This window comes from Salvelinus sp. IW2-2015, linkage group LG5, assembly GCF_002910315.2.
Source record: "Salvelinus sp. IW2-2015 linkage group LG5, ASM291031v2, whole genome shotgun sequence".
In the NCBI taxonomy this organism is placed as follows: domain Eukaryota; kingdom Metazoa; phylum Chordata; class Actinopteri; order Salmoniformes; family Salmonidae; genus Salvelinus; species Salvelinus sp. IW2-2015.
The window spans coordinates 2,249,843-2,264,296 of record NC_036844.1 but is presented as its reverse complement, the minus strand read 5'-3'; the positions used below and the strand labels follow the sequence as shown (position 1 = coordinate 2,264,296).

Sequence of the window (14,454 nt, the reverse complement as noted above, 5' to 3'; positions counted from 1 at the left end):
CTGCTTTGTGAGTTAATTTATTTCGGCACTAAACCAAGATCATGTAGGCTAGCCTGGTTTGTTAGGCCCACTGGGGTTGACAGACAGAGACCTCATATAGTATTATACTTTATAAGGCATATAATATAAAAAACATATACAATACTTAGTTTGTAAAGGGCACTCTCTCCAGTATAGGGCACTCTGTCAACAATTATACAGACCTATATTATTTGGTCAGAGTATTGTTATATAAATGGTTTAATTGTATTGCTCCCTCTACATATGAGCAGCCCAAAAGTCTTCACAGATAGTAGTAGCCACAGGGGGCACTTTCCACTGAAATTGAAACCCACCCGCTTGTTGACAAAATTACGTAGCTAATTCCAGGCGCAAGGAGGCGCTGCTGTCCATGTCGAGGACGCACGGTTCACGGTAGTGCTGTGTTGGTCTCCGCTCCTCGCTCAGTGAAAATTGCTTGGAGACCGACAAGAAACAGTTTAATACATCGTTTCATGTACATGTGTGTGCCACAAATCTGGTCTCGTACCTCCAGCAAATTCATCTCACGGACACGTGTGAACCAACAATGCGGAAATAATTGAGGGAGACACGGCGCGACGGTTTCTTGTTTTTTATTGCGAGTGAAATCACTGCTGGCGACGAAATGTCGGGGAAAATAGAGAGCAAGCAAGGTAAGCAGTCCAGCCGACTGGCTCCTCATACCACTGCTCCATGCCGGGGACTGGGATATCACACACATTGGGGACGGGTAGGCCCGGCTTGGGAGTCTCGTTGCGTCCGGGAGTCTTCACATATTTTCCATAGGACACGCTTTTTTTGCTAGCCGTGTTGGTGTGCAGCCAGGGGATCATGTTTTTCTCTCTCTTACCCAGTAGAGTAAACGGGTTTTCCACACCATGGCTGTGTCGGGATAACGGTGTAGAAAAGCTCGCTAGTTAGCCTATGTTGACCAACAACATTCTAGCTAACTAACGTTAGCGCTTTTCCTTAGCTTGTTAGATAGTAATGTTACTAACTTACAAATGTTGCTAGTACTCGAACGACCAAATATAAGCTAGCTCAACTTTATCTAGATACCTTTCTCCTTTGCAGATGTTTGCTAGTTAATGTTAGCTTAACCAGCTGTGCTGGCTAAGTTTTAAACCAGTGGGACAACGCCACACAGCAAACAAGCATATCTTCTGTGCTAGACAACTTATTTGCAAGCTAAGTAACTCTATCTGACCTCCAGCTTTAATAACTGAGGTTGCAATCACATCGGACTAATGTCACACCCGTCCTCCCTGTGTTGTCAAATTGACTTTCCATTGTGCACGTGGCATATCTGCTTTGCAATGACATTTGTTGCAGCAGTGTCTGACACAATATTTACAGTGTCCACGCTGTGATACAAAAGTTAAATGTGTGTAATATAAAGTGAAGGCATCCTTATCTATGAATATGGCGTTCAGTACAATGGGAGGCCTGACTACATCGCCTTGTGAAGGGAACTATCTCCGCTAGTAGCCCACCCTTCCAGCTGTCTTTCCGTTTCGCCTCTTGACCTGGGCGGTGATGCCTGCAGCTCACGGTTGCACACAATACACATTGGGCAGTGGTGGGAGTGTGTTGTCCACAGAGAGACGGCCCACCAAACAGACGTAAAGTTTCTGACTGTATGTCTATTAGTTCTTATGGCAGTAGCTGAGCCATTGGATTGTTGCAACCTGGTCTAAGATCATTTCGTATTATTCTGTACGTAAATCCAAGACAGAATTTAGTATGTTTGGTATGGTTACTTAAGGCTGGGTGGGTGTATATCACAAACATCTAGCAACCCAAAGGTAGCAGTTCGAATCTCATTATGGACAGCTGTAGCTTTTTAGCCACTTTAACTTCATACTACTTTTTAGCAACTACTTAGCATGTTAGCTAACCTTAACCCTTTAACATAACTCCTAAACTTTACCCCTAGCCTCGCTAATGTCAGCAAGCTAGTTAGCTAGAATTCGTGACATTTACGTTTAGCAAATTCGTAACATCTAGTATGTTGTTCAAATTTGTAACACAATACAAATTGTAATTTGTAACATCATATTAAATGAGTGATGGACATCCACAAAATAACATACCGTTCGATGCAAAAAAATCATACTATATGGAGCAACACAGATTTACGTACATGTAACAGTTTAACTTTAGTACCGTCCCCTCGCCCCGACACGGGCGCGAACCAGGGACCCTCTGCACACATCAACAACWGWCACCCACGAAGCGTCGTTACCCATCGCTCCACAAAAGCCGCGGCCCTTGCAGAGCAAGGTGCAATACTACTTCTAGGTTTCAGAGCAAGTGACGTAACTGATTGAAACGCTACTAGCGCGTACCCGCTAACTAGCTAGCCATTTCACATCCGTTACACTCACCCCCCTTTCAACCTCCTCCTTTTCCGCAGCAACCAGTGATCCGGGTCAACAGCATCAATGTAACAGTATACCTTTAGTACGTCCCCTCGCCCCGACACAGGCGCGAACCAGGGACCTTCTGCACACATCAACAACAGTCACCCACTGAGCGTCGTTACCCATCGCTCCACAAAAGCCGCGGCCCTTGCAGAGCAAGGTGCAACACTACTTCTAGGTTTCAGAGCAAGTGACGTAACTGATTGAAACGCTACTAGCGCGTACCCGCTAACTAGCTAGCCATTTCACATCCGTTACATACAGAATAATACTAAATGCTCTGAGATCAGGTTGATTGTCTGAGCTGCCTTGGATGTGTGCATATGTATGACAGAGTGATATGACATTAAAGGCTGCGTTGGGTCCACAAATAAAGATTCACACAATCCTGTCTCTGAGCTCTACAGACAATTCCTTTGACCTCATGGTTGGTTTTCGTGCTGACATGCACTGTCAACCTTATATAGACAGGTGTGTGCCTTTCCAAATCATATCCAATCAATTACATTTATCACAGGTGGACTCTCAAGTTTTAGAAACATCTCAAGGATGATCAATGGAAACAGGATGCACCTAAGCTCAGTTTTTAGTGTCATAGCAAAGGGTCTAAATACTTATGTAAATTAGGTATTTCTGTTTTTTTTATATATAATACATTTGCAAAAGTTTCTTAACACCTGTTTTCACATTGTCATTGTGGGGTATTGTGTTTAGATTGATGAGAAAAAAACTACTTCATACACTTTAGAATAAGGTTGGGAAAAGTCAAGGGGTCTGAATACTTTCCGATTATAGTAGATGTTTTCTGCGCTATGAGAACGACTGAATGGCATGTGTGGCTGCCTGGCTGGTCCCTTGGGGTTTGTCCGCCTGCGCATGTTTACCAGGTCACCTGTTCAGTCTGCTGTCTTTGCCGCTCTGTTCTATATGTGTCCATCAATTCCAGATCTGTCCCCCCAGGGCAGGGCAAACAGACACACTATGTTGGATGCAAGTAAGCTGGAAAGAGGGACTAGGCACGGCGTGGGCGCCATGGAAACAAACTAAGCTGAGGCACACCAGTGGCACAAGGACTGGATGTGTAGCTACTGCAGGAGAGCTGGAGAAAAGCACATGTTTTGTTCCCCAGAGAGCAAGGGAATGAAGGAAAGATAAAAGAGTGTCTGTGTGGGCTGTAAGAGGAATCTTCAGAGCGCTTGGTCTTATGGTCAGGAAGAGATCATTTGTCCAATTCCTTGACACCGGGCAATACTTGAACTAAAGGGGGAGAGTGTATGCACAGTGCTTTCGGAAAGTATTCAGACCGCTTGACTTTTTCCACATTTTGTTACGTTACAGCCTTATTCTAAAATGGATTGCATATTATTATTTTATCATCAATCTACACACAATACCCCATAATGACAAAGTGAAAACAGGTTTTTAGAAATGTTTGCAACTGTATTACAAATAAACAGATTCCTTATTTGCATAAGTATTCAGACTAGATGTCGACCGATTAATGTTAGCAGGCAATATTAACTAGGGAAATTGTGTCACTTCTCTTGCGTTCAGTCCAAGCAGAGTCAGGGTATATGCAACAGTTTGGGCCGCCGGGCTCGTTGCGAACTGTGTGAAGACCATTTCTTCCTAACAAAGACCATAATTAATTTGCCTGAATTGTACATAATTATGACATAACATTAAAGGTTGTGCAATGTAACAGCAATATTTAGACTTAGGGTTGCCACCCGTTCAATAAAATACATAACGGTTCCGTATTTCACTGAAAGAATAAACGTTTTGTTTTCAAAATTATAGTTTCCGAATTTGACCATATTAATGACCGAAGGCTCATATTTCTGTGTTTATTATATAATTAAGTCTATGATTTGATAGAGCAGTCTGACTGAGCGGTGGTAGGCAGCAGCAAGCTTCTAAGTATTCATTCAAACAGAACTTTACTGTGTTTGCCTGCAGCTCTTAGCAATGCTTGAAGCACAGTGTTGTTTATGACTTCAAGCCTATCAACTCCCGAGATTAGGCTGGCAATACTAAAGTGCCTATAAGAACATGAATATGAATATGGTATAGAGAGAAATAGTCTACGTGTCGTAATTCCTATAATAATAGGAATAATAATAACTACAACCTAAAACTTCTTAACTGGGAATATTGAACCACCAGCTTTCATATGTTCTCATGTTCTGAGCAAGGAACTTAAACGTTAGCTTTTTTACATGGCACATATTGCACTTTTACTTCTCCATCACTGTGTTTTTGCATTATTTAAACCAAATTGAACATGTTTCTTTATTTATTGGAGACTAAATAGATTTGATATATGTATTATATTAAGTTAAAGTAAGTGTTCATTCAGTATTGTTGTAATTGTCATTATTACAAATATATAAAAATCGGCCAATTTTAATCCGTATCAGCTTTTTTTGGTCCTCCAATAATCGGTATCGCCTGGTTCACCAACTACTTCTCTGATCGAGTTCAGTGTGTCAAATCGGAGGGCCTGACCTATTTCACTGGTCACCCCCCCCCCCAAAGCCCTTTCCTCCTTTGGCTGCCTTTCCTTCCAGTTCTCTGCTGCCAATGACTGGAACAAACTGCAAAAATCACTGAAGCTCTTATCTCCCTCACTAGCTTTAAGCACAAGCTGTCAGAGCAGCTCACAGATCACTGCACCTGTACATAGCCCATCCAACTACCTCATCCCCATACTGTATTTATTTATTTATTTATCTTGCTCCTTTGCACCCCAGTATCTCTACTTGCACATCTATCACTCCAGTGTTAAATTGTTATATTGTAATTGCTTCGCCACCATGGCCTATTTATTACCTATTACCTATTATTACCTCCCTTATCTTACCTCATTTGCACACAATGTTTATAGACTTTTTTCTACTGTATTATTGACTGTGTGTTTGTTTATTCCATGTGTAACACTGTGTTGTTGTATGTGTCAAACTGCTTTGCTTTATCTTGGCCAGTTGTAAATGAGAACTTGTTCTCAACTAGCCTACCTGGTTAAATAAAGGTGAAATAAAATGAAATCATAATCGGTCGACCTCTAATTCAGACCCTTTGCCATGAGACTCGAAAATGAGCTCAGTTGCATGCTGTTTCCATTGATCATCCTTGATGATAATTGGACTCTACCTGTGATAAATTCAATTGATTGGACATGATGGAAAGGCACACACCTGTTTATATAAGGTCCAACAGTTGACAGTGCATGTCAGAGCAAAAACCAAGCCATAAGGAGGAATTGTCTTGTAGAGCTCTGAGACCGGATTGCGTCAATGCACAGATCTGGGAAAGGCTACCAAAACATTTTTGTAACGTTGAAGGTCCCCAAGAACACAGTGACCTCCATCATTCTTAAATGGAAAAAGTTTAGAACCACCAAGACTCTTCCTAGAGCTGGCCGCCTGGCCAAACTGAGCAATCGGGGAGAAGGGCTTGGTCAGGGAGGTGAACAAGAACCCGATGGTGACTCTGACAGAGCTCCAGAGTTCCTCTGTGGAGATGGGAGAACCTTCTAGAAGGACAATCATCACTTACAGAGAGCTCCTTGACAAAAACCTTCTCCAGAATGCTCAGGACCTCAGACTGGGGTAAAGGTTCCCCTTCCAACAGGACAACAACCCTAAGCACACAGCCAAGACAATGCAGGAGTGGCTTCTGGACAAGTCTCAATGTCCAGCCAGAGCCCTGACTTGAACCCGGTCGAGCATCTCTGGAGAGACCTGATTAATAGCTGGGCAGCGAAGCTCCCCATCCAACCTGACAGAGCTTGAGAGGATCTGCAGAGAAGAATGGTAGAAACTCCCCAAATACAGGTGTGCCAAGATTGTAGCGTCATACCCAAGAAGAATTGATGCTGTAATCACTGCTAAAGGTACTTAACTTCTTATGGCTGCAGGGCGGTGCCGGTACACTTATGACAACAGCCCGTCCAAGTGCAGGGCGCGAAATTCAAAATATATATTTTTGAAATATTTAACTTTCACACATTAACAAGTCCAATACAGCAAATGAAAGATACACATCTTGTGAATCCAGCCAACATGTCCGATTTTTTAAATGTTTTACAGCGAAAACACCACGTATATTTTATGTTAGCTCACCACCAAATACAAAAAAGCACAGGTAGCATGCACAAAACCAACCAAACTAACCATCAGATGACAGTCTTATAACATGTTATACACAATAAATCTGTTTTGTTCGAAAAATGTGCATATTTGAGGTATAAATCATAGTTTTACATTGCAGCTACAATCGGAAATAGCACCGAAGCAGCTAGAACAATTACAGAGACCAAATTGAAATACCTAAATACTCATCATAAAACATTTATGAAAAATACATGGTGTACAGCAAATTAAAGACAAACATCTTGTGAATCCAGCCAATATTTCCGATTCTTTAAGTGTTTTACAGCGAAAACACAATATAGCATTATATTAGCTTACTACAATAGCCAACCACACAACCGCATTGATTCAAGCCAACAGTAGCGATAACGAATAAACCAGCAAAAGATATTAATTTTTTCACTAACCTTCATCAGATGACAGTCCTATAACATATTACACAATACATATATGGTTTGTTCGAAAATGTGCATATTTAGCGGCACAAATCGTGGTTATACATTGGGAAAACTTAGCATCTTTTTCCCAGAATGTCCGGATATATTTCTGACACTCACCTATTCTAATCAAATAACTATTCATAGACTTTACTAAAAAATACATGTTGGACAGCAAGTTAAAGATAGCTTAGTTCTTAATGCAATCGCCGTGTTAGAATTCTAAAAATAACTTCATTACGACATGCAGCTTACGTTATGGCGAGAGAGGCTGTTTGAAATGGGCACCTTTCATCCAAGCTACTCAATACTGCCCTGCAGCCCAAAGAAGTTAAAGTACTGAGTAAAGGATATGAGTACTTGTGTTAATGGCATATTTTTGTTTTTCTAAATACATTTTTAAAGATTTCTGAAAACCTGTTTTTGCTTTGTCATTATGGGGTATTGTGTGTAGATTGATGAGGGGAAAATATGATTTAATCCATTTTAAAAGTAAGGCTGTAATGTCACAAAATATGGAAGAAGTCTAGGGGTTTGAATACTTTCCGAATGCACTGTAAATATGTTTACTGTTGCACTTTTGAATACAATCAATGTTCTGTTTTTCTAAATTTGTTTGTCCAATTCTAATCACCTATGTAAATGTGTTTGCAGTTGCGCTTTTGAATACAATTAACCATAGTTGTTTTAATTCTGTCTTGCCCACTCTCTAGTGATGCGTTCTACATCAAGGTAACAACTGATGACAATTAAGAATAAGACATTAATTTGCAGTAAAAACATATTTATTTTTCTGGTTCTCCCACATTTTGTTTGGTGCTCCTTACTTTTTTAAATTAGGGGGGTTTAGAGCCCTGAACACAAGTCTAAAATGCTGCTAGCGGTATGTTGCACCCGCAATTCCGCCCGCGGCAGAACATTTTCTACATTCGTGTTCGTTGATACACCCGTTTTAGTAGGGTCTGCTCTGTTTTTTGGGGGTGTTAACAGATAGAGAACTTTTTTTAAATGTTACTCTATTACAGTAAAATAATGTCTCGATGTGTTTCAGTGTCCATGTGACTGATTCTGTTGGACCAAGCCTCAAATGCAAATAGCATGTTGAAACTGCTTGTTGTCAGAGGAAGACATTTCATTTCGTCTTTGTTATTGTGAGGGGGAGGGGCTTGGTCTCTGCTTGCGAGTGAAAGTGCACACAGCACTGAAGGAGATGAGACCAAAAAGACAAACGCTCATTTTTTAACAAGGCAAGGCAGTAAAAAAATAATAATCTTATTTACAGTGACGGGGAACAGTGGGTTAACTGCCTTGTTCAGGGGCAGAACGACATATTTTAAATTGTCAGCTCGGAGATTTGATCTAGCAACCTTTCGGTTACTGGCCCAATGCTCTAACCACTAGGCTACCTGCTGCCTCATAAAAACTGTAAAGAAAAACAAAACTTGATTCTTGCGATACAGGCATTTGGAACATCACGTTATAACAAATTCGAATTACTTCGATATATATCGCCCGGTGATTGCTAAAGCCCCCTCTGCACTTTCTGAAGCCCCGTCTCTGCCCTTGCCTGCAAGTGTTGGGGTGTAGACCTGCTTGTCCGATCAATCCACTTGTCGAACGACCTCCAGGCTACATTTTATTCTGCGCGTGCAGATTTTGCATTCTGCCTGCCTCGGGGGGATTACTTTAAGTGAAGTTCTGCTACACAGCCAACATTTTTTGAATTAATAAAAGTAGATGGGCCTACCCTACCGGTAGCTCAAAAGTTGGAGCCAATTTTGTAGACCTAGCTGCATTTGAAGGTGTACAGTTTCAACACAAACAATATGCATGAACAATATAGTAAATAAACTCAGCTATTTTTATTTGCCTATAACTGTCAACTACATTTATTTTCAGCAAACTTAACATGTGTAATATTTGTATGAACATAAGATTCAACAACTGAGACATGAACTGAACAAGTTCCACAGACATGTGACTAACCAAAATAGAATAATGTGTCCCTGACAAAGGGGGGGTCAAAATCAAAAGTAATAGTCAGTATCTGGTGTGGCCACCAGCTGCATTAAGTACTGCAGTGCATCTCCTCATGGACTGCACCAGATTTGCCAGTTCTTGCTGTGAGATGTTACCCCACTCTACCACCAAGGCATCTGCAAGTTCCCGGACATTTCTGGGGGGCAATGGCCCTTGCCCTCACCCTCCGATCCAACAGGTCCCAGACGTGCTCAATGGGATTGAGATCCGGGCTCTTCGCTGGCCATGGCAAAACACTGACATTCCTGTCTTGCAGGAAATCATGCACAGAATGAGCAGTATGGCTGGTGTCAGTGTCATGCTGGAGGGTCATGTCAGGATGGGCCTGCAGGAAGGGTACCACATGAGGGAGGAGGATGTCTTCCCTGTAACGCACAGCGTTGAGTTTGCCTGCAATGACAACAAGCTCAGTCCGATGATGCTGTGACACACCGCCCCAGACCATGATGGACCCTCCCTCCAAATCGATCCCGCTCCAGAGTACAGGCCTCTGTGTAACGCTCATTCCTTCGACGATAAATGCAAATCCGACCATCACCCTTGGTGAGACAAAACCGCGACTCGTAAGGGAAGAGCACTTTTTGCCAGTCCTGTCTGGTCCAGCGACGGTGGGTTTGTGCCCATAGGCGACTTTGTTGCCGGTCTTACAACAGGCCTACAAGCCCTCAGTCCAGCTTCTCTCAGCCTATTGCGTACAGTCTGAGCACTGACGGAGGGATTGTGCGTTCCTGGTGTAACTCGGGCAGTTGTTGTTTGTTGCCATCCTGTCCCGCAGGTGTGATGTTCGGATGTACCGATCCTGTGCAGGTGTTGTTACACATGGCCTGCTACTGCAAGGACGTTCAGCTGTCCGTCCTGTCTCCCTGTAGTGCTGTCTTAGCTGTCTCACAGGACGGACATTGCAATTTATTGCCCTGGCCACATCTGCAGTCCTCATGCCTCCTTGCAGCATACCTAAGGCACGTTCACGCAGATGAGCAGGGACCCTGGGCATATGTCTTTTGGTGTTTTTCAAAGTCAGTAGAAAAGCCTCTTTAGTGTCCTAAGTTTTCATAACTGTGACCGTAATTGCCTTCCGTCTGTAAGCTGTTAGTGTCTGAACGACTGTTCCACAGGTGCATGTTCATTAATTGTTTATGGTTCATTGAACAAGCATAGGAAACAGTGTTTAAACCCTTTACAATGAAGATCTGTGAAGTTATTTGGATTTTTACGAATTATCTTTGAAAGACAGGGTCCTGAAAAAGGGATGTTTCTTTTTTGCTGAGTTTATGATAGACTGTTACGAAAGTGCACACACTCACAGACACATACTAAGCGTTGAGGATTGATCATGCAGATAAGGCCATCGAGGAGCCAGATTTTAGACATTGCATATAATTTAACAGTTCACGTCATGCTGTTTGTATAAATAATTGACTGTTATCTCGCAGTTATTTATCCCGGGAAACGGGTGTGGGTTTGGGCGGGAAATCTCGGTAACCCGGTTCCCGCTTTTAAACACGCGTGTGTGTGTGCTGCTTGTCTTATTACTCAGAAGAATATAGGTTCCTCAAGGCTGTTTTGAAGTGCGTTTGATTAATGGGAATCCATTTTACTACTACACGCAGTGTGTTTGCCTGTTAAATTGTCCTTTTTGTGCCTGTAAATGTTTGTTGCTTTGACAGTTGTTCTTGAGGCTATGTTTTTAGTTAATGGAATCTCAACATAACTTCTATCCCTGGGGGAGGGGGAACTGTGTAAATGGGCCAGCAAGGGAGTACTTTTAACTGTAGGATCAGCAGCGATACAATTCTGACACATCGAATGTAGCTTTAAGTATTCTGTTTCGTGTTGTCTTGGTACAAAATTCAACTTTGGAGGGATTTAGGAAGTATCTCTCATAGGTAGGGACAGACATTTTCCCTTTATATAGAAACACTTTGGATTCAATACAACTTTATTTGCCCTCTCTGGGGCAATTAAGAAAGGCACATTGGGTAACATCAACATCCTCCACAGTAAACAGACTGTCTGACTGACTGTTTTGGGTCCTGCTGCTTGGGCTGAGCTATTCATATGACTCTATCTAGGAGTATGATGATGTTTTGAGGCTATTTCCCCACATAGAGATAGCTGATGTACGTGGGCAGTGGTGGTATGTCATGTCACTGTTAGTAATAGTGTCAGTGTAGAAACACAGGCTTTATAATTAGCTCAGTGACTTCTGTCTGACCGGACAGAGCCAACGGAGCAGCTGGCCACAGCGTAACTGATCCATTCATTTCCTTATTTTAGCCCCTCTGCCTGCCCTACCCCTAGCTTTGTGTGCATGCATGCATACGCCTTACAGGCCAGACCACAAGTCGTCTGGATGAGCAGGTAGCACAGCGGCACTGGCGGCATAAAAAATAAATATATTTTGCCTCTGCTGCACTGTATAGACTAGAGATAGTCTCCCTTCTCCAGTGTGCTACAAACAAACGATACAAAGTAGCTTTGATTATGACAACAGGGTGTCTCACAGGGCTCATAAGGTTTTGGTGACTGAAAGAGTGCTCAGCCGTGGTGCTGCAATTTAGAGTATTTTAGCGGTCCCTTGGAATGAGAGACTTGCACTTACTCTGTAGAGCTTTAGATGTGCTTTAATTGTGTTTGGGAGCGCACAAGTGTGTGGGGGGGAGCCAGAGAGGGCGGAAACCGACTGGAGGCTTGGTTGGAATGGAGTTACTGAGTACTGTCCTATCTGGAGGAACCAAGGATGGGATAAACACGTAGATGGAGGAGAGCAATGCAGAGCTGAATACTACATTGGAGGAACGCAATCTTCTTCCAACAGAAGATGTTCATGGTCAGAGTGCTTTACAGTAGCTACTGAGGACACTGTTGCACTTTTGGCATCAGTTGGGGAGCCCAGTAAAAATTGTGCTAGGAGTTGCAACCCTGTACTCTTTTATGAAACCCCTCTTGTACAGATCCTTTTAGCACTGAAGTGATTCTCTCAGGGGTTGTGCAGCCTCCACCCCGGTTCCAATGAATTCCGGGTTATCTGTGGTGTTCGGTCATTTGATGCAGTAGAACCAAGTGATTTGATCCCTGTACTTACATCATGGATCCGACCTCCGACCCCTTAGGTCTAAATGCCAATCAATATTCAATTAATCCTTCTCTGGATGTCACTGATTCAGACAGTCATGGACTAGCTTCCCTTGATGACTGGCCTGGACTTGTTTGCTAAGAACCTCTGCTAAAGGAGACTGGAGTATGTTACTCCTGAAGCCTATTTCTCAATACTTATACGGGATTTTTCTTCAACCTCTCGTGAGTCAGGGAAAGTTTTGAGCCAGCTCATCGTTAAGGATATTCTATTTCTATGATCTTTCTGCCCATGTTTTGTGGTCTAAGGACAGCAGTTCAGTGAGTGACTAACATGGACACACGTAGACTCTGAATTTGCCAATCTTCTGTCTACTTGACGTGTGGAGTTCATCATAGCAGCAGCTTGACTGTCAACAACAGTTGTGAAATGACTTCTACTCTGTGAATTTGTCGGTGATCATTATCTAGGTAGCCTAGCTTACATTCCCCTGAGCTGACTGTAAACAGTGGTTGGACAGTAACTCAAGGTTGAGTCAAATTGGACAACCGGGACCAAGTGTCTGAACGGAGGACTGCAGGACTCCTAGATAGGAAACACAAGCTGGAGGAGCCAAGGCGTTTCTGAAGATGCAGATTCTTTACATGGAGAACTAGATGAGGAATTTCTCTTTACAGTGGTCGTTGGTTGACCAGTTTTATTTGACCTGATCTGTTGATTAGATGAAGACCAATGGAAGTATTTGTCAGTTTGTTTCACTCTTGCACCTCAGTAGGCCTATTTTTTTTTTCTTGCGCTAAATGCATCCACACTTGTATTTGTTCTTCTTTTGGGATGGATGGAAAAAACTCTTATTTTCTTCTCAAAGTCAAGCCATTCAAAGCCATCCTGTTTTTAGAGCTTTTATGTAAAGAAAAATAGAAGTGCTGGCAGGAATGAAGCACCGGGGACATTCCTCCCTGGGATTTTTGTGTATTGTGGCATTTGTAAAGGTGCTCATTTGCTGTACTGCAGTTTAGGGTGGACCCAGCCAGCCAGAGGAGTACACTAGCAACAGCTCTCCACAGTCTGGCCTGTGCAGAGTAGACTGCATGGGCCTGGGCTCTCAACCCTGAGTCGTCTCACTGTTTCATCCATCTGATCCATCTCGTTACATCCACCAGCTTCAGATGGATTGAAAACAGTATTAGCCTCAATGAGGAAATGTGTTTGCACACTGTTATTACAACTGACCAACTGAAAAGATGGCGCCGATGAACATGGCTGACGTTTTCTCCCAAACAATTGTTACATTTTTTTTTTTTTGTGTGTGTTTTGTGTAACTTATTTTTTTACTTATTGTGTACATAATGTTGCTGCTATCGTCTCTTATCACCGAAAATAACTTCTGGACATCAGAAAAGAGATTACTCACCACGGACTGGAAAACACGTTTTCCTTGAACGAGTTTGATGAGAAGGATATCCTGCTTTCACTGGAACAGGCACAGATCCACACCTTTTGCATGAAGAAAAGACACCGGGAAAGGGGTCGCAGATCGGGGATCCTTCTGAGAATCCGGAGGCGAGCAAGCAATCTCCCAATGCCTTCCGTTGTCCTTGCTAACGTGCAATCGTTGGAAAATAATATTGATGACCTACTATTAAGAGTATCCTACCAACGGGACATAAGATGTTACAGTTAATGTTTCACCGAGATGTGGCTGAACGAAGAAACTGACAATCTAGAGCTGCTTGGATTTTCCATTCCACCGGCAGAACAGAAGCTACCTCTGGTAAGACAAGGGGTGTGTCTGTCTTTTTGTCAATAACAGCTGGTGCACGATGTCTAATATTAAAGTCTCGAGGTATTGCTCGCCTGATGTAGAGTACCTTATCATAAGCTGTCGACCACACTATCTACGAAGAGTTCTCATTTGTATTATTCATAGCCGTCTATTTAATACCACAAAGTGAAGCTGGCACTAAGACCGCTCTCAACCAACTCTATAAGGCCATAAGCAAAGAAGAAAATGCTCACCCAGAAGCGGCGCTCCTAGTGGCCTGGGACTTTAATGCAGGCAAACTTAAATCAGTTTTACCAAATTAACAGCCTGTCACATGTGCAACCAGGGGGGGGGGGGGATCCTAGACCACATTTACTCCACACACGGAGATGCATACAAAGTTCTCCCCCGCCCTCCATTTGGCAAATCTGACAATTCTATCCTCCTGATTCCCACTTGCAAGCAAAAACTAAAGCAGGAAGTACCAGTGACTCGCTCAATACGGAAGTGGTCAGATGACGCGAATGCTACACTACTG

At 42.7% G+C, this 14,454-nt stretch overlaps 1 protein-coding gene across 5 annotated transcripts in view; it reads left to right on the top strand.

Annotated features, from left to right (window-relative positions):
- Positions 1–390: 390 nt before the first annotated feature.
- Positions 391–14,454, top strand: part of LOC111964466 (rap guanine nucleotide exchange factor 1) — a 109,820-nt gene continuing 95,756 nt past the window's right edge. For all 5 annotated transcript variants that reach the window (XM_070443519.1, XM_070443521.1, XM_070443520.1 and 2 more), the window contains exon 1: positions 391–674. In XM_070443519.1, the coding sequence (XP_070299620.1) occupies positions 647–674 (28 nt within the window). In that variant the 5' untranslated portion in view covers positions 391–646. The remainder of the gene's footprint in view (positions 675–14,454) is intronic.